General features: G+C 45.4%; 1 protein-coding gene across 3 annotated transcripts in view; it reads right to left on the minus strand.

The window, feature by feature from the left end:
* Nucleotides 1-3,731: 3,731 nt before the first annotated feature.
* Ets1 (ETS proto-oncogene 1, transcription factor) overlaps nucleotides 3,732-26,776 on the minus strand; it is a 122,853-nt gene continuing 99,808 nt past the window's right edge. For 2 of the 3 annotated variants that reach the window (XM_075966418.1, XM_075966419.1), the window contains 3 exons: nucleotides 24,819-25,079; nucleotides 8,787-8,905; nucleotides 3,732-7,388 (listed from right to left, as the gene is read on the minus strand). In XM_075966418.1, coding sequence (XP_075822533.1) covers nucleotides 7,173-7,388; nucleotides 8,787-8,905; nucleotides 24,819-25,079 — 596 coding nt within the window. In that variant the 3' untranslated portion in view covers nucleotides 3,732-7,172. The remainder of the gene's footprint in view (nucleotides 7,389-8,786; nucleotides 8,906-24,818; nucleotides 25,080-26,776) is intronic. The other variant, XM_075966420.1, reaches the window with a different exon arrangement.

The following is a 26,776-nucleotide window of genomic DNA, read 5'->3' on the forward strand; positions in this document are numbered from 1 at the left end:
TCCTTTCTTCCTCCCTCCCTCTCTTCCCATTGTCAGACCAAGCTACATCCCCAGCTCTGTGTTGAATTTCCTATCTCGGAGACCTGTGAAGCCAGCCACCACTACTTATGAACACTGGATCATTTTCACCAAAGTACAGTCCCTAGTACCATCCCTCCTCCATAGTGTGGAGGAGTCTTGCCTCAACAAGTCAGTCTCAGAGGAAGCCATAGTTACCATCGGTGTTAAGGGCCTCTGAAGTCTGCTGCCACTTCAAGTGTCTCTGCTTTCTTGTCATTTCCAGATACACCTTGGGAACTAAAGAACCAGCTGCAGATCCACATTTGCCTAAACAAAGCCTATAGCGGCCTGCCATGGCTCAGATCCAATGGCTCAAGCTGATAGTGTCGAGCAGGAGATCCAGAAGAGACACTGGCCATCTCGTGACCTTAGTAATTACCCCAAGTGGCTGCTGAAAATTTCCTTGCCTCTCTATGCCATATCACAGGGAGTGACCAGAGCCAACCAACATCAAAGTCCAATACAGAGCTGGGGCTGAGAGCATCAGAGCCTGGACGACAGCGATGAGAGATTAGAGACAGGTCCACGAACTCCCTGCAGGCTTTGGGAACTGGGGATCATGTCACAAGACCTGGCCATTGCAGATTTCCTCTTGTTGCTGTGGGCAGTCGGTCAGTGCTATCATTACTTTGGACGTCAGCACACAGAGATACGCCAGGCCATTGAAAAGAGTGCCTTTCCCAGGACAGATGTATTTGCCAGGAAAATGGAAACAAAGGAGAGGACTGGGATATGAAGTAAAACAGGAAATGGCATTGACCCAAAGTCAGAGACCAGGTCCACTTTATCCTCTGACCTGGGTTCTGAGCTCTCAATTAATGGGTGTGACTCCCAATTTAACCTTGTGGTTTTTCACCAATTGATCCTAAAGTGCTGTAATTAGACCCCTGGAGTGACTGTCTCGTTACAACAGGCACCAAGAAAGTATTTTCATCCTGTTATTCATTGCTCATGTGGGCTCTTATAACATGGAGGGATCCCTTTGGGTGGTCAGCAACCAACAGCAAGCTCAGCCAAAATGGGACAGGCACCAAGTAGCTAGGGCTGGTCCTGGGGCTGGTTTCCAGGTGAGTCAAGGATTCCTCTCATCCTGAAACAGAGACGAGGCTCTGTGCAAGCAGACCACATCCAAAACCACCTCCTGGGCGGACTCTGCAGAAAGGGAGAGGTGAGGGAGGATTCTGAAGGCTGAAAAGCATCCTGGCTGAAAAGAGACTTTGTCCCCTTCCATCGTTAGAGGATGGAGTGTTGGAGTGTGCGTCTTGGTAGCAGGACTATGGCTCCCACAGAAGGCGAGCCGTCACCCTATGTCCTCAAGGAAGTCTTTCAAGTTCGACAGCAAACACATGGCATAATGGCAAGAACAAGGGCTTGGAAGTCAGGTGGCTGTCTGAGTACCCTGATGGCCTTTCATACGCTCTTCCACTAGAGGTTTTTGAATTCAGTAAGCTTCGTGTCAGATAAACACTGACTGAGAATAGCTATCTACATAGACGTCATAAATTCACACTCTACTGGGAAGAGGCAAACATGTCGATGCAGGGTGCTAGCCTACTGGGGATGAAATAGGAGAGGCGCGTTCATCCAAAGGTGATAGCTTATTCAGTGCCCATGCAGAGCTCCCATCTACGTCAGGAGGATATGCACTTGGGCTGTGCAAGTAGGTCCCATGCTTTGAAAAACAAATGGACCATCTCAGTCATGGAATGTTGTGGGTCACCGCTAGTTCATATAATATCGCTTATTTTGCTTAAAGCATAAATCACAATCTCTTTTTAAGTTAAAACAGTTATACTTCAGTCTGCTGGAAACTCTTACTATGGTTTGGATATAGTTTTGAGCCTGTCATACAAAAGACTCCTGGTCTAAAGGTTTAATCCTCAGTGTGGTGGTAGAACCTTTAAGAGATGGAATCTAGTGGAGAGTGGTTAGGACTGGAGGGCACAGCCCTTTGAAGAGATTCATGCTGGTCCTGAAGAATTAAGTTAGCTCTCATGAGAGTTATTGTGAAAATAGTAAACCTGGTCCTGGTTGCCTGTGACTTCCCCTCCCATCAGGTAAGGTCTCTCTGCCCACACCCTTCCAACATGATGTCACCTACCATCAGGTTCTCGCTAGAGGTCAAATACATAAAGCCGCTAATCTTGGACTTTGCTTTCCAAAACTATGATCTAAAGAAAACGCTTCTCTCTACTATTTACCTCACCTATTTTGTTATAGCTACAGAAAACAAACTAATGGGTACTAGTTGACCAACTCAGGAAGCATGGTCAGAGCTTTGTTTTGGTAATTTGCTATAGTGTCGTGATAAGAAGGATTCAAAACACTTGTCACATCTTACCTGCCCCCCTCTAAAAGCATGTCAAATCTGTGTATCACAACCTCCTTTTAAGTGACTCCTACTTCTCCATTTCCTTCCACTTTACCAGGTCCCGTCCCACCCAATCCTGCAGTGGCTGCTGTCCTGCTGCCGTTTCCTTCCACAGCGGCTTCAGTACAGAGTCTCACTGGCGTTATTAAGAGAACACCAAAGTCCAATTGCCTGAAAATTCCCCATTGGAAATGTGACTCCTAGTTGTAGAGAGAAAGGACTAGGCTGACTTCATGTGTACCTTATACTGTTGACTATGGTCAGCATGTAGTCAGATACTCTGAGAAATAATGTCAACTTGGAACACTTTTTGCCCAAAGCCTTGACTGAAGCTGGAATCTGTTCTCTGTGAACTGTTTATTCAGGGACAGAAGATCTCAGATGTGGCTTCAGGTTGGCTTGGGAGTAGTGCTTTTGCCCAGGTTTGCAGCTGAAAAGCACAAAATCTGAGGACCTTAACCTCCCTGCCCCCAAATCTGTCCATTAGTGGTGGTAGCTTTACCAGGCTTCCAAGACCAAAGCCATTCTCCAGGCCAGCTGGGCTCCCTGACCACTAGACCACACAGTCCGTGTTTTTAACATGTGCTCAGCAAACCTCAAGTTCCAGGCCTGAAGAAACAGATTTTCCAAAAACAGAGTTCTCTTTGTGAACAATTCAGCAAAAATTCTCTTTCCAGCTGTGAGTTTGGATTCATGTTGCAAACGCTGGTGTTAATTAAAAACATCCACCTCTTCTACAGTTTCAACAAGAAAGAGCAGCATGGAGAATATGGCCCTACACATTCCCCTCTCCAAACCCTTGGATGTACATATTCTACTCATACCATAGGTTGGAGGGGTTTTAAGAGACATTATAGTTCTTGATTCCCAGCCCCAGTAGAAGTGTTAGGGCCGAAAAGATGGGTATGATAAGTCCATATTGCCAAAGAGCACAGCTATAATCAGAAGGAACCAAAACACTTTTTGTCTGTCTATATAAAATATAAGGAACTAGCTAGACTCCAATGGCTACCTACTGAATCATTCAATTTTTTCTTTACACGATTCTTAGTCCTTCAGAAATGAGGTTTGACAAAGCACGGCGCATCCACAAAAAGAGGAAATAAAGGTAATCACTGGGACTCTAAGACCATGCCCCCATATCTCTAACCTTTCATTAGTCAATCTTTATCTAAAATGATCCCAAGCTGCCGGATCTGGGGAACTCAACTGTATTTCTTCTCTGCTTTTCTCTGGTTGATTACTGTCTCCTAATTTTCCCATGATGTAGACAGGAAAGAATCAAGCCAGAGCCACCTCGTTATGAATGAATTTCTTTGTTTCTTTAATTTCACACAGTTTAAAATACAATATGAAATCAGGCTACAGTATATAAAAAACTTTCCAGCAAAATGATGTGCCAGCATCAGCTACTAAAAGAAACAAACAAAAAACTCCCCCATAAGAATTTTATTTGCATTTGTTTAAAAAAAAACATATAAGACATTCACACCGCTACATCTCTAAGCTACCTCAGTTCTGATTGTTAAAAAGCACCTGCTTTTCCTTTTTTTAAATCTTGCTTTTAAATTTCAGCATTTAAAAAATATAAATTATATGAAAATACAAGTTGGAAAATAGTCAAACACAATATAACATCTTTTTACCCCAATAATTCTCAGCTTTAAAAAAAAAAGTATTCTTAAAAAAATTCAATAACTGAGGCAGTATTCCTGATAGAGATAATTTCATTTTATCATATATACTTCATATATGTATTTGTATACATATATTTGTGGTTCCTTGAAACGTCTTTGGAATGTTCGTTAAGAGTTCAACAAATTTATATAGACCCCAACAGAGGAAGCAGCATGCACAGCATGACTGGAAGAGAGAGGTGTGATTTCACCGCGAAGGTTAATGCTTTACAACCCAGAGTGCTGGTCTCCAAAGTGAGCAAGAGCGCCTCTGATCTAGAAATGCTTCCACCAATCTCCACGGCCACAAAACCAGAGCTCCACGAAGAGAGCCCCCTTCTCCTGGACTCTGAAGCAAAAGCCACACATAGGTTAAAGCACGTCTCCGGGAAAACAAGAGCGTCGCCCGGCTCGATCAGATTTGTTCCCCCTCCCTCTGAAGTGAACGTGTTTTTAAAGAGCATCAATGCAACAAGGCTGCTCCATTTCCAGTGTATATAAACCACCCACCACTCTTCCTGGGATGGTCTCTGGCCTCTGGACAGAAGGAGAAAAAGCATCAGGCCAGATGGACAACAAAGCTGTCTGACTAATATACTATCTACAGATCCTGAAACTGGTGGACCTAGGGAGAAAGGGCATCGTGGCAAGTCAGCGAGCTGAGAGCGTAAGGGAGCACTTTCTCCACTCATCCGCCATAGGGACTGCAGGCATTAGACTCACAGAAGGGGAGTTCTCAGCATGAACTGAATAGGGAAGGAGGATCACTTGGGAAAGGGGTTGTTTAAAGCCCTGTGGCAAACAGCAAGCAATGATATTGGCCCTGGCTGTACTCTTTCACCATTAGAGAAACATAGACAGACTTAAGTAGAAAATTCAGTATTATTTCAGTTGCAGTTTTACACAAGTGCATACACACACACACACACACACACACACACACACACACACACACACACTGCCAGTGCCCAACAAAGATCACATAATATAAAACAACGTAATCCAAATGATCCCACCTAATACTCCCTGAGCAGCTCTTAAATATTTTGAGAGCTTCATTAAGGCACCTGCATCTGTAAGATTAAAATATCTAGCTGGGATGTTTTGCCTTCACCTCTTTGTGTGGATGCTGCAATCAATCAGTACAGAATACCCACGGACAAGAGTCATGCTCTTAGTAATTCAGGGTCTGCGAAAGAATCTGGGAGTCATCAAATCTCATGAAGATGATACAAGGTAGTTACAACTTTCATTTTCTTAGCGAAATCCCCAAAAGCAATGAGATGGAGAAGGATGGAGATGGCCATCTCAGTTGCCTTCTTTTCTGCCATGGACATCTACTATCATTGTCTTAACCAGGCAAGTATCCAGTGGAAGGGATCCTAATGTTACCAAGCATATTTTCTTGTTTTGTTTTACTCCCCAATACCTTCTTTCCAGGTCTCCCCTCCCAACTGGCAGGAAGATGACTGCCTCAATCACCTCTTTGTATTTAAGCTTTGAGGGAACCACAAGCTTATCTAAAGATCATGAACCACCTTATTCTCCTCACCAAGCTCCTTCCCTTGCATTTCCACCTTAAGTCATTCTTCTGATCTGCAGCTGACTTTCATTTGCCTTCTGCCAAGGTAACAGGTCATCAAGCTCCGGGTTCCAGAACTCTCTACCACTTCCTCTGCGTGTAGCCTTACCTGAAGTCCTACCTGACAAGCTCCTATTCTTCAAAGGAAAGCCTCTTCCCAAAGGAGGCCAAGTTACATGCTTCTGAAATACGCTCTGGATTTTCATGACCTCTGGGCCTAGCAAGTCTGTACTCTTTGATTCATGCCGTGATATCTGAAATCACACTTACTCGCCTATCAGAAAGCATTACATTCCACTCTACTGAACAATGAGGTTGGGGCGGGAGAGGGCTACAATGTAGGGTGCTAGGAAAATAAGACATAGAGGAGAAATTATAGAGTGTTCATTTGGAATGGCCTACTTAAGCCCTGAGGGGTAATGCCCAGGCAAACAGCTTTTATTCTCAGTCATCTATGCTTCAGGTAGAGAGCTAATCCAAAACCAGGTTACTCTTCCTCCTTCGATTTCCTTTCCAAGACCTTTAACAGTGTTCCTATGTTGATAACGGTCCCAAATCAGAGCTGCAAAATACATTCAGTGCAAAGACTTAATGCCCCTTAACTAACTCTAAGCCCAAAGCCTGACAAGTCCTTTCAGTGACAAGTAAAGGGTCGTGAAGATGTGACACAAACTGCAGGTAGAATTCACATGCTCCTGAATCGGCATTCATTTCCCTTAGCTGTAAGTCAGGTGAGTTTGGGGTCTCCGAGCTCAGCGCAGAGCTTTGACTTGTCCAATGGGGTCTATATAAACTGTTGCCTTTCACTGTGACAGAATCCTCAGCCAGCAAATCAGAACAAACTCACAATACTGCAATACTGAGACCACCTTAGAGCTTAAGACAATTTTTTTTAAGAAAAAAAAATACTGGCACAAAATTTAATAAAATAAACTTTAACACGAAAAAAAAAACAGTTTTGGACCCCCTCCACTGAAGTCCATCTTTGTTTCAAAAAGTAGAAAGGTTAATAATTCTTGTTTTTAGTAATCCCCTGAAGACAATGTTTTTATCCCACCCTCCAATTTGATTGGTTTTCATCGATCCCATTACTCTTGATGTGACCATGTCCTTCTGCTCTTAGATCCATAAGTCAAGGTGGACTTTTTTTCCTTAGACTTGTTTTAATGACTGGACACGTTAGTTTCTTCCTCCTGCAAGCCAGGTCCATCACACTTCTGAGAAGACCTTTTCCTCTCTCCTGGAAAGTCTGCTCAGGAGCTTCTTGACCCACCCACCCCAGAGGTCTTCACTTCCTCTCTCCAGCCTCACCCATGGCCAATGGAATACAGCTGCAGCTCCCTTAGCTCCCACCCCTGAATGTGAAAAATGAGTTCTGGAAAATAAAACATAGAATAACAACGAAAAATTAAGAGTCCAGCCAACGCAGTTGTTTTTTTTTTTAAAGGTCTCAGCAGGGTGCCCCTAGTCCCTTCTGTGTCCATCACTCGTCAGCATCTGGCTTCACGTCCAGCATGGCGTGCAGCTCCTCGGGGGTGTATCCCAGCAGGCTCTGCAGGTCACAGACGAAGCGATACACATAGCGCTTACCCGCCGTCTTGTGGATGATATTTTTGTCATAATAGTAGCGAAGGCCACGGCTCAGTTTCTCATAGTTCATCTTGGGTTTGTTTTTCCTCTTTCCCCATCTCCTGGCCACCTGAAATAAAATGGAATTAAACGGAAGTTGCTCAAAGTTTGTAAGGCAATCCCAGAATACAGTGAATATTCCTCTACACCTCTATCATGGTTCAGGATGGCCAAATAAAATGCTCAGAAATTTGTGTGTGTCCGGAGCTCTGAGTGAGTCCCTCTGAACCCCACTTGCCTTCTTAAAAATATTTTGCATTGTTCACAGTAACTGTATGTGGAACTGTACACTAAGGGGCCATGGAAATTCAGAATATTTTAGCAAAATATGAATAGTGCAAAGCCACATTTTGATACAGCTATGCATTGTGCAATGATCAGATCAGGTTAAACGGCGTGTCTTTAAACCTCAGCTACTTACTGTTACTTTCTGGGGACCATTCAGAAGAACCCCCATCAGCTACTCTGAAATCGCTGATGAATGTTCTGTAGCCACCCTTCAATACTGCAGTAGCTCTAAGTTACCTCTTCCTGTAACAGCATCCTTGGCTTCAGTAGCCACTGTCCCTCCATCCGCTTCCTTTCCCCCTGCTCATGCTCTGATAATCACTATTTTATTCTTTACTTCTATGGGACCCCGCAATTCAGCTTCTAAATATAAGGGAGACTATGTGCTGTCTCTCTAAGCCAGCGTATTCCTCTTAATAGAATGCTGTCCCCATTCCATACACATTACTGCCGTAGAATTTCTAAGTTCTAGTTTACAAGTGTTGGACTCAATTTAATTATTTAAACTCATGAAAACATGGTGGCTCTAAACTCCTATGGGATGGGGGTTAAAATACTTAATTTGGAAGGAAAAAGAACAGCCAAAGGACAGACATCCCTCTGCCCACATTATAAGCAGGTGTCGTTAATTTGAAAGCACAAAACTGGACAGGAAGCTGTGGAGGAAAGGCCAGAGTGGCCACCCCTGCATCCACCAGCAAAATGCATCCTTTCTGTGCCTGGGTACAAACTTCTTATATGTGCTAGAAAAAGATCTCCTCTCTCAGAGCCACTACATTTTTGGCACTGGAATGGAGTGAGGCACAGATCGACCATTTGCTAAGCACTCTGGGACAAAGGATGCAAAGAGCATGAAGTGCATCCATCTTGCAAGGCCACTCACATCCCCAGAGCCAGCAACCAGGAGGGGAGTGTGGCACAGAAGGTGCCTCTTCTGACAAAGGGCCAACAGGACACCAGAAATTTACATGCATATCAGTTTGTCCCAGAAAGCAAATGGACTTTGTTCTGTCAAAGATGGAACTGAAGCTTGTGCAGGCCGCATCATTCCTTCGAGGGCACACAGGCAGCGAGAAGCAGCAGTGCTGGGTTTGCAATGCAGGCCCAGAGGATCACAAAAAAGCCCAGGGTTTTCTCTCCCCCTTCCTCAGTCCGGGATTCCCTGTTACTCATTCCTTACCTCATCTGGGTCAGAAAGCTTGAATTCCCAGCCGTCTCCTGTCCAGCTGATGAAAGACTGACAAGACTTATCAGTGAGTAATTCCAGAAGGAACTGCCACAGCTGGATAGGCCCGCTGCCTGGAAGCACAAGGCATGAAGAATCATTACCAACACCCTCAAAGCCTACAAACCACAGCCCTTGCCCCCATGCAGCAGCCCCAGATCCCTCCCCTCAGACTGTCTAGACAGGAGAAAACTGAGGCAAGGCTCAGCACAAACACTGGACCAAGTATTCTGGGCTCAAAAAAAGAGGAGATCCTCCTTCTAAAAGAAACAAGGGCCGGGTGGTGGTGGCGCATGCCTTTAATCCCAGTACTCGGGAGGCAGAGGCAGGCGGATCTGTGTGAGTTCGAGACCAGCCTGGTCTACAAGAGCTAGTTCCAGAACAGGCTCCAAAACCACAGAGAAACCCTGTCTCGAAAAACCAAAAAAAAAAAAAAAAAGAAACAAGGAAAATTACATAAGATAATCTATCACTTGCCTTTTTAAAATTAATTTCAGGGTCTTTCCATTGCTATGCAAAGTCTGGGAAGAAAATATAGTCTGTCTTCAAAGATTTTCTAAGGAGGTATAATCTTTACTGCCTGTTGATTTATTTGGCTTCATAGAGGTACTCACTATGTACCCCTGGCTGGCCTGTAACTTGTTATGTAGACAAGACTGACCTCTGCCTCCTTGGTGCTATTTCTAAAGGTGTGCACCACCCCGTCTGGCAGGGAGTATTTTATGTGCCTTTAAACACTAAGGCGTTACATTTGACTTAGAAGAAAGAAAAGTCTTTGCCAGGGCCAGGCAGAAGTCAAAGCTCAGAGGCATTTTTCCAGAGGAGGGGCTTCTGGCCCTGCCCTGAGACGAAGAAGGATCGGTCTCTATGTTTATTTTGCATCCTCTCACAAGAAACAGGCACTTGGTGTGCTTCAGTCCTGATGGTTTTCTCTGCCATTGCTCCACCCCTGCTACTTCCTGGCCAGGACTAAGAAAGGAATGCATTGCCACCACGTGAGGAATTAGCTTGCCACCCAGGGGATCCTCAGAGGTCAGATGAGGACGGCCCTGTATTGTTTACAGGGTTTCCCTTCATAGGTTCAGCTCTCATTGTGCCCCTTCCCCCATCTAACTCTAGAAGGCCTAGTGTACCCTAACAGTCAAAAATCTCTTATAGAAAAATTTAGGTTATTTTTCTATTATGAAATGAGAATAAGTTAATCCTAACTAATGTATCGGTATGGCTAGACAGAAAATTATAGGTTTAACTGTCAATACCTAAAATATCTATACTGCACTTTATGACATTAATATTCTAATACCCAAACTTAAATTTTTTGAATGTGTCTACTCCAAAATAAACTCAAAATCATCAGGAAACAGACTTTAGAATTGTCTCCATCAAAAAAGGAAAGTGCTTTATGCCCTAGGAGGCTCACCTCTTCTATCTTATACTCCTTCAAGGTCTGCTCAGAGACAGCTGCCCCACATTGGCCGAGAGTGGGGCTCAGGCAGCCCTTTTGTTTCTAAGCTACTGGTACTCAGGAGACTGACGTGACTTTGCTCCAAAGTCAGATTCAATACCAGGACAGCCTTTCTCAACAGTACAGAAGAAAGCATGTAGGGCCAGACCCCAACAGGTGTAATGGAAGGAGCTCAGTTTCTCTCCTTAGCACACACAAGCTGCATGTGCTAAATGAACCAGCTCTTCCTCACCACACTGAGAACATAGCTTCGGCCATCTTGCAAGATACATGGCTAGGAATGAAAGCATTCAGCATTGCCTTCCAAGCAAATGAATTATCTAAAGAAACAAGCCAGAGTGCTGTAAACCTTCACCCACTCCACATCTACCTGCTGGTAAAAATCCACATAGTATACGACTCAGATACATGCTCAGATTCCTTGGGAGTCGAGCTAAGTCAGCAGCCACTGGAAGATAAACATGGCGAATGAGAGACCCACTGAGAAGCCCTTCTCAGTGGCCTAGAAGCTAAGAAAGCAAACTGCTCTTGAGAAATGGACTATAATAGTCCTGATGTCAATTCTAAGTTCCCTGGTGATGCTCAGTCATCCTACACAACCACTAGCATTCCCGAGAGACGGATACAGAAAAGCTGACATCAGAGTTCTTTGATTACTGGGCATCACCACTACAGACCTCAGATACAAGAAAACGCCTAAAAAAAAACACTAAGGGGAGCCACGCAGTTCACTGCAGCTTGCACAACACGGACATGGCTATGCTTTACCGTCTGCTTTTGAATACTCGGTGGCTCTAGCCGCTGCCATTAGTCTGCTGGTTTCTATTACTTTTCAGCAGAAAGAAAACCGAATGTACAGGATGGGTATCTAGCTTGCAGATGAGAAATAGAAGGCCTAGGTCAAGACCTCAGATTCTTCAATACGTTGTCCAAACCAAAAGCCATGGACCTAACTAAACTGACTGTCCTGTTGCAGTGACCCAAGCGCTAAATGGATCTGGCTTCCAGGAGCCACCTTCCTGGTCTCTCACCGCAGTCACAGAACTCTTGAGAGACACCCCACCTACAAACTTGTGTACACACCCCAATAAGAGATGTTGCCAGCCCTTTCAGGGCCCTGCAGGGGCTAAGTTATACAGTAGTAGAATCTCTCTCACAGTATCTTAAAAAATCTCTCAGAGAGAAGCTGGATATCAAGCTGAGGAGAGGGATGGAGAGATGGAAAGACCTAGGCAGATCCTAGTCATTGACAGGGCCTAGCAAGCATCTGCAGGTCCTAGAGAGGAAGGCTCGGGAGTACAGCAAAGTCCCTCCCCTTGAGGCCGGAACAGAAAAGGGGACTTCAGATCATATAATCAGTACCAGCCCAGGGAACAGAAGCAGCTATTTTCCTGCAGTTTTACCTAAATTTCAACGCCAAAGTGCTCCCTAATACAGCTTATGCGCATCCCCCCACTGATGGCTGAATATGGCTGGGGACATGGGAATCCTGGCTGGAGAAGATTTCTTTTCTCACTGTGAGTTTTCCTATGTTCAGAGGGAACACAAAAATGTGAATTCTGGGCACTGGTAACCCGAGTCCTAGGATCGCCTGCTCTTGAGGTCTTTTATTCCATATCCACCAAAAAGAAGGGATGCACACAGGTGCCTAAGGAGAGGGAGGCACTTGGATGGAAAGAAATGTCTCTGGTTCCATAATAAGACGGCTGAGAGAGCAGAGATGTCAGCTCAAGCCTCATTCCTGGGATTCTTGCAGAAAACCCAGGTTAGATGATGCATGCCTTCTGACAGCCCACAGGTATTTAGGTGTGCTAGCACACACCTGTATGTGAGCCTGGCACTCAGGAGGCAGAATCAGGACAAGTGAGAGTTCAAGGCTACCCTGGTCTAGTAGCAAGACTCCTCCCCTACCCATTCAAAAGAGGGGGATAAGAACTTACACTGTTGTACCTAATGAGACAATTCTTAAAACTACACTTCCCCTCGGGTGCTATTTCACTGACTTCTACACATCGCCCCTCTGCTGGAGAGAGCAACAGAACGAGGAAGGTCACAGAGCCGTGGCTTCACGGTTTTCTCATCTCTCAATGGTGCCACAAGGACCTCGTTTCTACAGCAATGCATCAGCCTAGTTCACTTCACTTCTGGAGGGGAAACTGGGTTCACGAGGAGGCGCAAACATAAAGGCAGTTCTGGGGTTACAATGCTTACTGGCTCTGCATATCTGCCAGCCGCATTGCATCCAAGTCCACGCCCCAGATTCATGAATGAGACTTGCAGTCCCTGCTACAGGTCTCCTGAGGACATTTCTGGGCTGCTTAGCATAGACCTGTTCACACCTTCAGCTTCCAGACTCCATCCTTTGCCCTTGCTCCAGCATGCTCTGAAATTTCAAAGCCTCCTCGATTTTCCCTTCACCTTCTCCTCCCGATCCCAGCTCCAACCACCTCCCCAAATGGATGGTAGCCCCAGCGAACCTCTGTCCCCCAGAGCAGAAACGGGTACTAAGAATAGTGCCAGTCATGGGAAAGGGAGCTCACATGTTAAATGTGACTCACAATGGCAGGCCTGTCTGGGGCCCCAAGGCAGTCAACGGCACCCTTCACCATGCTGCCCCGCGGTGTCACACATCAGGAATCCAGTGGCATCACTGGGAAAGTATGTTGCTTCCGTGGAGCTCAGAGCCACAACAACAGAGGGGTCCCTGTTAGAAGGAGGTTCCAAGGCGGGGAATGAAGGAGTCCGGCACACACACAAACCCACAGCCCGGCTCCCATCATGCTCCCATCTCCTAGGTTGACTTCATACCCCCTGTTCTGCCCTCTTCCAGCCACCCAAGTTAGGGAATTTCCTCTAACTGCTTTTCCTTCTCAGTCTCAAGACGAGAGGAAAAGTCTTATACAATGTTGGCAGCCCTGATTTGCAAAGCAAGATCCAGACTTGGAAGAAGCACATGGAGGGGCCTGGGCAAGTGGACAAAGAACACCAAGCATGCTGCCCTTCAGGGGACCCTAGAGAGGCCACAAAACAGAAGCAGCTTCACATAAATTCCTGTTCATTTGAGTCCTATTTGATTACCTTGTCATTATCCAGGAACAGCAAGGCCTGCCGCCTATGTCGAGGACTAGTTACTGATGTCACCTGCTCTTTGGTCATGGACTCTGAAGATAACAACAGAAGTAAGCTAGAAGTACACTTTATTAATGTATGGGCCTGTGCACATGCGCACACATGTGTCTGGCTTGTGTGGTTGAGATTTGCTGTTTGTTTTCAGCTATTGCTGTTTATAGAATTGAGAACTAAGCTTAGGCCCCTGCACATGCTAGGCAAGTTTGCTAAGACTGAGCCATGGCCTCAACTATGCACTTACTTATCTACTTATGTATGTGTGTGTGTCCTTTGAAAAAGGCTCTCACTGAAGTTGTCCTAAAACTTACACTCTCCCTGCCCCATCCTCTGAGAAGCTGAGTGTCATTGTCATTCCTTTTGTTCTCTAGGTCTGCAAACTACCTGCCCACGGCAGGGACCTCAAAGCTGGCAAAGGGGAGGAGGACTGAACTTCAGCTTCTTCTGCCCTTTCCTCATTCCCCCTTCAACCATAGTTCACGGCTACCACCCGTGCCCTAGGCTAACATACAGTGGAGTTCATACAGATGAAGTCAACATTAGACAGCTGTTGTCCTGGCAGACTGCTAATATTGTCACTGTGATTTTTTTATGTGTGTGGAGGATGTTGCACATGTGTGTGCATGCATACGTGGAGGGTAGGAGACAACCTCAGGGAGCACACTCAGTGAAGCCATCCATTTCCTTGGAGACAGAGTCTGCACTGGTCGAAGGCTCACCCAGTAGGCTAGACTAGGCCAGAGAGCTCCATGGTTCATCCTGTCTTCTCCTCCCCAGCACTGATATTTCAAATGTGTATCAACAGGCCATGGTTTTTAGGTAGGTGCTATCTAGGTAGGGATCAAACTCAGTTCTTCCTTTTTGGGAAGCAAGCACTTTACCAACTGAGCCACCGGCCTATCTTACACTACGGTTCCTAACACCAAGACTTGATGGTTTGCTCAGGGTCCACCTCTCTCTCCTCATTGAAAAATATCCAGTTCTGAAGTCTAGGACAGCACCTCATCAGCACACACCTCCCAGCCATCAACTCTAGTAATGTGTTTCATCAAATGCCTCCAGTTTTGTTTCCTTACGTTTGTGGTACATCAGCATTTAATGGGTGGCTTTACCAACACCACTGTCCTCAGGAAAAAAGAAGGAAGGAAAGAAGGAAGAAGGGAGGGAAGGAGGGAGGAAGGAAAGAAGGAAGGAGAAGGAGGAGAGAGGGAAGGCAAGGGAGGGGGAGGGAGAGAGAGAGAGAGAGGCGAGCAAAGCATACAGGTTTTAAAGGTACCTAAAGGCCTCTCTCTATTAAAATATATTTAGGACCAAAATATGGGTGACACCCAGTTATGTTGCATCAACATGCTCCTAAAATAAAGCAACCGCACCTCTTGTCCTTAGGGGGTTCATGCTGCTCTAAGAAGTTGAAGTCCTTTAGTTCTACTCTGAAATTCAAATTGAATACCTCAGTGTGGGTAGGATGGCATATTTATTTTAACCTATGAAACTCTCATGGTTGATCACCCTTGCATCGGGGCTGACTCTACCCTGAGAGCACATATTTGCCAGGTGGCCCTAAAACAGCGAAGAAAGCCTGGCTGGCCCCTCCCTTCCAGCCAGGTGTCTCTGCCCACAGCCAACGGTGACAGCAAAAACAGAATACCGGAGTCCGGAAATGACCCGTCTGCTCAGCACACCCTCCCTTTTTATACCCGCAAGGAGCACCTGTCTCCGAGGTAGGGTGCGTGACGCCAGAGTCTCATACACCCTTCTAAGTCACAGATAACACCAGAAGCTTACTGTTTCCATTCAATCATGGGGCTCAGGAGCCAGTTATTTAGAGATCATGCAACAGATTCTTGCTGTGATCAGAGGCTGCACTAGGCTGCAGACTGAACTGCACAAGGCTCTGTTTCAGGATGATATTGCTCTCTGGTTTGGCACTATAGGCCAGGAAAGAATGTTGAAAGGAAAGAGCAAAGATGATTCGATACTCCAATTCAGTTTTATGCCTAGAGCTGTCGCCGCCTGTTTCAGCTACACCTTCCTGGTACCACGGTCCTGTCCCACCTCACTTCTAACAAGACCCGAGTACAGTATATTTTACAGCCTGCCTAAAATGCCATGGTCTGAAGTCCCTAATATCCTATACTCTATAAATATGTTCCTGTTGACGCCTAGGAACTCAAGAGTAGTGATCAGAATACAAGCTCGAAGAGACCATTAACGCTATATTTGATAAGCACAACGATGAAAAAGAATCCAGAGACCTGCATCAATTTATTGCTGAGATAACCAGCATCTAACAATGGAAAAGAGTTGGAAAACCGTTCTCAAACAGATTTTGAGTGTCCAGTTCAGGACTATCATGTCTGTGCCCCACCCCACCCCCACATATACACACTGCCACTCCCATAGAGGGAGTATTTCAAAAAACTTTTAAAAAATGTTATATGGCAGGCAATGAAGGACTGAGACGTGACAGCATCCTAGAAAAACACACATACACACATAAATCATGTAATCTATATTAAATATGATATATATATGTATATATGCACACCACCTCTAGGGAAGCCTCCATAGGGAGTGACCCCTACAGAGCTTTGATTTTACTTCTTCCTGATTCAAATGGAATCTGATGCAAAACAAACTCTCTGGGCCTTGTTTTCCTGTTCTTAAAATGGAAACAGAAATTCCTGCTTGCCTTTAACTTACAGATATATAAATCAAGCCTTTATTAGAGAGACATGGGGGGAGTAAGGAAGAGAGCAAGTTCATTAAGGAATCAGCCTCAGAATGGAGCAAACTGGGAAGAATAGGAAACAACACTGGGATCATACAGAAAAGTATAAGACAGCAGAAAAGGTATTTGTCAAAACAGGATTTTCAAAGAAATAACTGTAAACTTCCAGGATAAAGTTTAACAATGCTTCCATGAATGAAATCAACCTTTCATGCGGCAACTTTGAAAAAGCAGAAACTCTGTATTTCTTTTAAAGTCAATCATATAAATACAATTTTTAAAATACTTTAACAGAATAACCACTGAAGTTTTTTTTTTTTTTTAAGTTCAGGATGAGATTGAAACCCTTCCTCTAATTAAAAATTGGTACACACCAGAAGAGGCGGCAGAGCGAACTGCTTTGCAAGTGAAAATATTACATACAAGCCATTCCGGCGTGGGGAAAGCTGGGTCGCACACAGACTAAGATCCTCTTTCCCACATTGGGCTTCTTCCCTAATCATTCATGCTCTAGCCTAAGCCCCTGCCACCTTAACCTAGTGTTCCCACAAACACGGTCCACCAACACTCACTGGGAAGTGGAGCACCCTGTCTAGCCACCAAGGCCTAGGCAAGCTGGCCACCAAGTGCAATGGGCAGCGACTGGGAAGCTGGGCTTCCCCACCTGGCATAGGTTTCAGTGAGACTCACTGGGCTGTCTGCCGTGGGCTTGAGAAGGCAGTTACACATTTGTAATGCCTGCTCTGTACACCTGCAGGTGTTCAAGTGTCCCCAAGTGGGGGCAGCAGCAGGTGGCACAGGACTGCGCTGTTCTCTTAAAGGGGCTACCTCCATTTAGATCAGTGGTTCTCAACCTTCCTAAAGCTATTTAGTAGATTTGAACAGCTTGATACAGCTTCTCATGGGTGGCGAACCCCAATCATTAACTTACTCCGTTGCTACTTCATACGGGTAATTTTGGTACTGTTATGAATCATAACGTAAATACTTGACATGCGACCCCTGGGGGGTCGCGCCCCACAGGCTGGAAACTGCTGATTTCGACGCAGCCACCTCTTACCTCTAAGCTCACCACAGAGCTGTCAAGGCCATGCAGCCTACTTGCACGTGAGCTTGCACAGCCAGTCAGTGAGCCTCAAGTCAGGAAGTGGGTTTCCTTATAGCCTTTTCCTCCCAGTGTTTTCTAGGGAACTGGCCTTTTAAGAAGCTACCAGAGAGGGCTCAGGGTAAGATCGGTGCTAGGAAAAGAACTGTGTTCTAAACCAACAGACAGTTTTTTTCTTAACCTATATAAACACTTTAAAGCAAACACCTTGCTCTGGGAACCTAGGTAAGCAACGGAAGAAAGACGGGTTGAATGCTTAGGGGTATGAGCCCGGGCCTCCAGACTTGAAGAGTAACTCTGAAGTCCCCCTCTGGGACTGATTTAACTCTGGGGGAGAGGTTACCCTGCATCTTCCACATGAAGAACGTTGCCAGTCTGGCCTGCTGTAACTCTTGGGAAGGCATTAGACCCTAAGTGAGCACTCGTGTGTTCTAGCTCTTATAAGCCCTCGGCCAGCAACTAATTTCCGAACATGCTTCAAGTGCAGGGTGTTGTAGCTCAACTAGAACATGAAACGGAATATTAACAGCAGCGCGAGCTAAAACCCTCTTAGCTCACCATAATGCAGTAAGCTGAAAGTGTCCTGCCTACGCCTTTGAAGAACTGGGGCCAGAGAAGGAGCCCAGAGAGGCCTTCCCAAGAAACTGCTCCACCCACTCCGAATGTCAAACTCCTCCACATGGCTTATGTCCTGCCAGCCTCTAAACACCTTGGGTCCTACCCTCCTCTCAGAGTCTAAACTTTCGAATTCAGTCATCCTAGGAGAACTTTCACTCTCTTTATCTGTCAGGCAGATGTGAGTCACACCACTGGGTTCATTAGAGCCAACATCATGCTCAGAACCCCAAAGCCCATCGTGCCACTGTGAACATGGAGGCACATGACCCTGGGCCAGACAGAAAAGCGATGCTAGCTTCTTGAGATGCCACTCTTGTGGGTCAAGTCCAATACGGCTATCACACTAATCGCTTAGGTGTCCTGCCACAGGGGATACAACAGACCTCCTCTACCATGTCCAAAGGTCAGGGTCAGAGCATAGCAAGGGACATGCAGGCCCAGAACTGTAATACACAGAGGTCTTTCCACTGGGCAGCTGCGACCAAAAGACTCCCTGCCGGCTTGGCTGAACCATTTCAGAGGCTGAGATGCAGACAGAGCAGAGCCACTTCCTACCTAAAACTCCTCCGTCCAGGCCCACAGCTTGTTCTGGAGGCTCCCCTGACTCCTCCTCTGCTCCTCCGGAGATGCTCCCACACACATTGCTTGCATAGCTAACCATCTCTAGCTGCTTCTTGCTACTTTGGATATTTTCTTAGTTGCTAGCTAGCTAGACAATATGAAAATTCTGAGAGCATCCTATGTGCTCTGTGGCTTTGGTCTAGACATTCCCCTCCCCCTCAAAATCAATCCCACACTTGTACAATGAGAAAAACAGAAGCTCCCGTGTACGCCTTTTGTGAAAAGTTAGCAAATGTTACTATATGGAAGAGCCCGGGACATAGTAGGTGCTTAACACACTCAGCAGCCTGGGCTGCAGATCAGATGGGGCCCAACTAACATTTAAGGTCTTACTTTGTCTCGTGATACTGTCAGCAATTACTGGAATTCCATAAGTGAAATATATCTCCTGACCTCAAAGAACTAGAATTATACTGCAAAGACGAAAGGGCGAGAGATTAATATGGGATAGGAATGAGCTGTCACTCCGGGCTTACTTCCTGGGTAGCTATCACTCTTCTGCATGGTTCCATGAACTCACTAATTCTCACTTGCCTACGAGACAGGATCCATTATTACTACCGTCTTCCAGATACAAAACAAATGGGACACAGAATTGTGAAATGTCCCAACGCCCCACAGCTGGGCAGTGGCCACCCTCTCACTGGTCTGGACTTCACTGTGAAGGCACTTTTGAATGGCAGACGGGATGCTGATGTCACTGAAGCCATGGCATCAGGTAAATCTCACTTGGGGAGTGTGGGCGCACATAGGAACAGGGGTGATTTTTTTTGGACTTGAGTTTCTGTGGTAAGGAGCAGTTTCTCCACAACCAGGACAGAAGGGCACCGCAGAGAAAAGGAGACGCCACAGGACAGAGTCAGAGAATCTAGGACGTGTCAGAGGCCGTAGGTACTTTCCAAAATCATTGCTTAAAGGCAGCCAGGACTTGTGTTAATGTCTCACAGCATGTCGGCTACACTCTGCTCAATGGAAACATCCTGCTTCAAAGGCAAAAAAGGTGGAGCTTCACACTAGAGTCAGCATGGAATTCCCAAGCAGACACCGCCCAATTCCATCATGCATAGTGAGAGTTTGTTAAAGAAACAGTGAGCCCCAAATTGTGAGACTCAGAGACTTCTCAGAGTCAGACAGGGGAGCTGTTCCTGAAACAGAAGAGTCAGCCTGTTATCCAGAGTGCAAGCAATTCTCAGAGAGGCGTGAATGTGCCAGCAGTTCAGACAGACTCCAAAGCCACTCCAAGGGCAGCGTATACAGTTCTGGCCCAATGCTTTGAGGAAACTCAGCCAACCCCAGCTTTCAAAACTACAAGCAACAGTAAGGAATCCCTCTTCCCATAAACTCAGAAGACATTCAGAAACAAAAAGTTAACAACCATGTGGCCAAACCCTCCAACCATAGGAATTCTACTGGTGGAAAATGATTAACGGTCACCGCACTAAGCAGTTAAGAAGCAGAAGCCATGAGGCAGCTGCAGAGACCTGCTTTCCTAACACCCAGTTCAGTTTTTTTCCTGGGAATTTTCCTCCCTGGTACTTCAAAGTAATTCTCCATTGACCTATAACTTAACAGCAGCTAACTAACCCAGGCCTCTACTGAGACTAAAACCCGCCCAACATGAGCCCCTGGGACCTGCCATCAGGCTATACAGTGGCTAAGAATCCCGCAGGTCTTGGGGCTGTGATTCCTTTCGCTTTCCTGAGAACAGAGATCAAAAGGGAAACAGTCTCTGTCCTTCTTGTTCCTAGCCTCCTTCCCCATGTGGACACTGCCCAGAAACACTCCACATTCCGACGGTGCTGGCTTTGGCAAGCCCTTGAGCTACCTGCAGCCTTGCCAGACTTGGAGCTCAGAGAAGTCACTCCCCAGCGTCTCTGGCTTCTGGAAATGTGGCCAATGCTTACAGTGGGCAACCAGGACCTCTTCCCACTACGACAAGTTGGCCTATGTCAATGCTATCCACCTCTCAATGTCTTATCCCAGCAGTGCTTGCATGGAGAGACCTATGTCTCCGAGATCCTAGCACCTTCCCTAACCCGTGTTTGGAATGAATACCTGAAATCTACACAGATGTGTGCTACATTATGAACTCAGCAACCCGTCTCCCTTTCCCTCATTGCTGACTTGGACTCACTAAGTTTCCCAACACTGTTATCATTTTGTGCCCTAGTAAATGCAGATGACTTCATAACTCGGTTTTCTTCAGCAGACTGTGAGTGCAGGTATTATGCCAAAATCACAGGCTATGTCCTAAACGGAGGGGCTTGGCCAGCCTTCCTTATGTCGTCAAGTTGTTTTTCAAATGTATTTTATCAGTAGTTTTGAGTTACTGCACCCTAAAACTCAATGACTATCAGACCTCAGGGGTTCTGGGCTAGACTGGGGATTTTCTTACTCTTTGAATTTAGACTGACCCTCCTGTCGTCTATGAAATGAGCAGAATAGAATTCATTCACACCAAAGGCAATTTAAGGGGACCTACAAGGAGACACATGGGGCTGCTTTTCTTCTAAGGCTGATTCCTTTTGGTGTGATATTGAGGGAGAGAGAGAGAGAGAGAGAGAGAATATGAAACATTCTTTTATGATCATTAATGAATGGCTTTGGGCATAGGCTTTTCCAGGCTCTTCCTGAAAGACTTCCTTTCTTCACGATCACACCTTAGTGGGCAATGTCATACCTAGACATGGGTTGCCAGCGGATCAGCTGAATATCACCTGCAGCAGGGAGAGGAATGGGCCCTTATCTGTGCCCGTGACTAGGAATATGAAATGAAGTTCGATAATGGTGACTCACAGGCCAGGAACTCTACTGAAGCCAAAACCAGCTCTACCCCTCCCCCATACCCTCAACCACATGTATGACGAAGGGTTAATTAGTGATGAGAAGCACCTGGGTCTGAATCCCTGCGTGAAGGACATAAAGACACCCACAGAGTGTTCCCGTTCCTTAACATGAAGAACAGATGGTGCATTCAAGCAAGACATGCAGCACTTAAGATTCACTAAGGAGCTCCCTTCTTGCAGAATGAAATTACCTGACTTTGGACAAAGCATGTTCTTTGTGCTCAGTTTCACCATCTCTAAAATGGGGCTAGAAGGACAGAGAGGAAAGAAGACTACTATTTAATAATCCTGTATATTGTCTTAGCCCTACATTGAAATTGAAATCAAGATGCCTATACCCAAACCTATTAATTACATGAATGAATGTTAGAATTGTGCTAGACATAGGAGGAAAGGGCCCAAATCATAACGAATTGATTTTCCCAGCGTGCAAGCCCAGAGTGAGAGCTCAGCAATTTTCTGAGGTCTACAAGGCACAGAAAACAGTGGGCTAGTTGCTCTCTGACTGTTATAATTAGAAAGGGTTCAGAATGTAGCTATGAACGAGAGAAAATGGAGCTTTCTGATTGTATCAGTTTGATAACCGTAAGCAGCAAGGAAAGGAGGTACATTCTGGCGGAAGCCAACGCTGCATTTGATGTAGTCTTCACTCAGCTAACAGGCAGGCTTTCAAGCCATGTTATCTGCCCCCACATCTCGACCTAATTTAACAAGTTGCCATGGGAGCCCAATGAAGGCTGATGCAATTTTCTTATCTTTGAAGGAAGAATGTAACTGAGCAAGAGAATGTGAAAATCAGCTTCTAACTGATTTCCACACTTACAGTGCAGAGGCTAAGATATCACAGGAAGAAGGAGAATGTATTCCTGTGGAGATGATGCGGGCAGGAACCTCAGCCCCTAGATTAGGGCAGAAACTACATCCTCTTCTCAGCTAGGTGCACCTAAGCACATACATGTAGCGCAGGCCATGCAGTCATGGTGCAGAAGTCTGAGCATCCCTAGTGTGGGTCACATACAAGCAGCAGCAACTGAATTTTAGGACAGGAAAGGGAAAGAACCAGAGGGAGAAAAATGAGTGTGACTTTATATATATAAACATGATAAAAAGTATTGCTCACAGTTACACAGTGATTTCCACTTTTCAAAGACTTTTCAAATGTCAGTTCATTCTACCATTCCAGCATAAAGCCAGTTACCCATATGTAGAAACTATAGCCATCACCTCAGGTAAGAGACAAGGCAGGGGCGTGTTCCATTCCTGTTTCTGAAATGAGAAGGGGCCATAAAGCCACAGGATCAGAGAACCTGCGGTGGAGGCAGGAAGCGTTCCCCAAAGGCAGGCCCCATGGGAAAAGACACTAAAATTTGGTCTGCTCACGCATACCTCACAAATCTCAAGCTTTATTTGGACCACAGCAACCAGAGACTCTAGTTCAAGTCTAAAGACATTTAGAGTAGATTGAACAAGACAGAACACCCATGAGGGGGTCTTCTCTACACCCAGTGGGTGCCCATTTGCTGAAATCATCAACTTGTTACAAGTAGAGTTTTCTCCTCACCGTCTCTAGCACAATGTCTAGCACCCACTTAATTAATCGATTTGGTTCAACTGCATTTTCACACGTCTGCTACTGTCAAGATAAGGGTGAACAGTTCTACTCACGAAAGTAGAAAAAGGTACAAGGTAAATTTGCCTAAAATCACACAGTGTGTTAGCGCTGGGAGGGGGCTCAGAGGACTTCTGTTTTCTGGGCTATTGTTCTCACCGCCATTTGAGTCTGAAAAAGTCAAATCCACAATTGTAGAGAAACAGAAACTAAATGTGGAGATGCTTTAAAAATATATTCTGTTTTAATTTAAAGAGTTTAGTCTTTGAGAAAGCTAAGTGATGGATCACTTTCCCATTTCTTCTACTTATTGACTGTTTCAATCCCTCATCCCATGTGGAGAAGGAGGAAGGAAGGGAGAGAGAGAAGGAAAAAGTCTACTGAACAATATCCAAACAAGAATACTGTCAATCATTTGAGCACTATCCTGGCCTTGTCTTTCTCTTCCCTTAGAAGCAGCCCTTCTTCCCTCCCCACTCATCACTACATCCAGCTGGAGACAGTCTAGTTCCAGTTCCAGGATCTGCCATTCTTGTACCTTGAAAGACTTGTACTTTTTCTAATCTCAAATACCTTTGATGAAAATGAGTAAATGCACCCAAAATCTGCTCTCTGGAGTTAGAAAAAGATGCTCTTGAAACGTAGCAAGTCTCTCACCTACCAACACCTCCAAACAAGAAAAGATGACATTTCAAAAAAGAAAAGAACACAAATTTTTAAGTGTATCTGTGGCTTCTGATTCAACATATGGCCCTTGCACCTCTCCCAATCATAAATACATTTCTTGAACACTATTGATGCAGGGTCTTCGTGGAAGACAATATAGAGAATATATTCTAGATCTTTGAAGGAGGAGCAGTTTTTGTAAATTTATGAATTTTGTTCTTGAAGATCAGTTAAATTTCAGAAAAAGGCCCAAGACTACCCTAGGTCACGTGTAGATTTGGACAGGGATGTCAACAGCAATACCACGCCTGCTGCTTGTTTCCAGTCACACTGGGCCCACACCTGTCCTGGTGCAGGACAGTGTAAGCAGACAGCGGCGAAAGCACACCTGAACGGCCATGCTTAGCCAAGGCTCCCCTCTAACAAAGCCTTGAAAGCGCCGCAGTCTTACAGAAAGGCCCTGATGCTCAGTACATTTATTATTTAGTACTCCTTGGATTTCTCTCCGACAAACTACTCCAAGGCTCCTGCGTTAAGTAACACATATACCGCTGTCCATCTGAATGGTGAACTACCTTGCCCTACTTCCAGATTCTCTCAAAGTCCATTCTCTTCGGGATCTTTCAGAAATCACCACTATTTTAACTATAGATTTCATTCCTGGAAGAAAAGCAACCATAATGCTAAGTTGTTGCTGTTGTTGTTGTTTTATGTGTTCTACTATGGAAATCCAGTACAGACCTAGGGATCTGGACATGGTTTTGAACACTGTTCCTAAATTCAGAAGGCAAACTGCAATGATAAACACACTGTGAAACTCTCCAGCATGCAGACCTTTAAACTCGAGTGTTTAAAAAATGCCAGCTTCTAGTTTCATATCTGGAATGGTCTTCCCAGAGCAAAAGTCCCTCAATACCAGCCATGAGGCAGTTTCCAGAAACTCCCAGTCATTACACGTCTTCCCCAGATATGGAAAAAGTTCAAGTTAAATTTTCTACCACTCTTAAAAATGAACCCTTGAGATAGGCTTCCAAAAAATTAGCAGTTTTCCCAAGCAGCATGGCTTGAGACAGAAGACCCTTGAGAGACAGCTACTCTGTACAGAAAGAAAAGAGGGTGCCCTTGGGTCTCTGTGCCTCACTTTTGACCTGACCCACAGAAGCATGCAAATAGCCACCTAGACAGGGGCTGGGTGCCTACCTGTGTAGCCAGCCAGGGCAGCAGCAGGAATGACAGGCTTGTCCTTGTTGAGGTCAGCACGGTCACGCACATAGTCCTTGAAGGTGCCCTTGGGCTTGTGGTTGGGCAGGGCAGCGGGATAGTCCTCAGAGTCGAAGCTGTCATAGGAGGGGACACGCTGCAGGCTGTTGAAAGATGACTGGCTGCTCCACGACTGGGTGAGGCGGTCACAACTATCGTAGCTCTCTATGCTTTCAAAAGAGTCCTGGCCCCCGAGTTTACCTGGAGGTAAAGGAGGAGGTAGGAAGAGGGCAGGGAGGAGGGGTTGGGAAAAAACAACTGTAAAAACCCTCTTATGGAGGACAGATTGCTAATCAGACCTGGAAAGGAATGAAGGGAGAGAGGGCCCAGGGATACAGGAGCCCCAGAAGGGGGAAGGAGGTTGGTCTAGCCACCACCTCAGAGATGCTACCACAGCCTGGTTTATAGTTCCCAGCATAGAGACCTGAAATCAGGTTCTATCCCTCTGATATGTCATGTGGACACAATAGTATTTGAACCTGGAGAATTCCGAAGCCAAGAATGTAGAAGCGCGGAATGTTACCTGTCATGAGATTCCTGGTTTAATATGTCAGACTTAGTGGATTAATGAAAAAGCAAACAGAACCCTGTCAGGTGGAATTTCTTTCTCTCAATTCCAGCCAATGAAATGATTTCTAAAGGCACAATTCGGCAAAATATTGTGATCATAAGAAAAAAAGATTCCATTAGATTAAGAGCACATTGGCTTCCCTTGACCTTGGCACTAAATTACTTTTTAAGCATTTTCCCCAAATACCAAGCGATTCCTTTATGCCCTCTCAGATAGAGAACGAAGTCAGAGGATGCCTTCAAGGAGAGGAAAACAATGCCCAACAAAGCTCACTATCATTCTTGCGGACAGAAAACCATACTGTTTACCCTCTCAGGCACAGTTTAGCACTTGGAGTTCATATTCCAGGGCGGCAGAAGCAGAGAGGAAGGGAGAGGAGCTACAGCCCACAGCAGGGCAGAAACCCTCCACTCTGTGAGTTGCTTAAGGCATTCTTCACTGACCACAAGATCACGCAAGTTCATTCATTTCCCAAACCAGCTTATACACAGCTGCTGTGGTTGTGTAATCATTCCTGGAGAAATTTCTACTGGCAAAAAAAAAATGCCATGAAAAGAGGGGCTAATAAGAAAAATTCAAGAGAAAAATAAATACACTGAAGATCTAAAAAGATTCCCAGGAATATATATATTTTTATATTCCATGTCCAGCGACTTTTCTGGCAACTGGAGGCTGATCTCAGGAGATGGGATGGCTACTACTCTCCAGTCCAAGCAAGATGCATTTGCAGAAATACTCCCAAATCAATTCTCAATTGTATAACACTGGCTAAATCCTGAAGTAAACATGCCTTATAAAACCACGTACTAGTGTGCTTCTGCAAATCAATTCTCAATTGTATAACACTGGCTAAATCCTGAAGTAAACATGCCTTATAAAACCACGTACTAGTGTGCTTCTGCCATACCCTCTTCTTCATGATAGTGAGAACTGGTTAAGAAAATAAAATTCAAACATAAGCAGCTATCCAAATCAAAGTTAAATACATGGGAAAAACATGGTGGCTTTTTTTTTTTAAAATAAGCCTTGATCAAACAAGTACTTCTAGTACAACCCACTGCTGTGGACTGTCTACCGTCTGCTCCCCCCTGTAACGCTTAAGACAGAGAGCTCCTAGCTCACTTCCCTCTCTCTGCTCATCTGTTCAAAGGAAGGCAAAGCAGGGCCCGAGGAGTGCCCAGCCCAGCCTGCCCAGCCAGTACCACATCAGTCCCTTTCCAGTATGACTATCTTTTAAAGTCACATTAAATGTCTCAGGGAAGCAGCTCATACGCAGAGCGCCATAGCCTTTTCCACAGGGCAGAAACCTCTCTGGTGTCTCACAGAA

This window comes from Microtus pennsylvanicus, chromosome 3 (genome assembly GCF_037038515.1).
Source record: "Microtus pennsylvanicus isolate mMicPen1 chromosome 3, mMicPen1.hap1, whole genome shotgun sequence".
NCBI lineage: Eukaryota > Metazoa > Chordata > Mammalia > Rodentia > Cricetidae > Microtus > Microtus pennsylvanicus.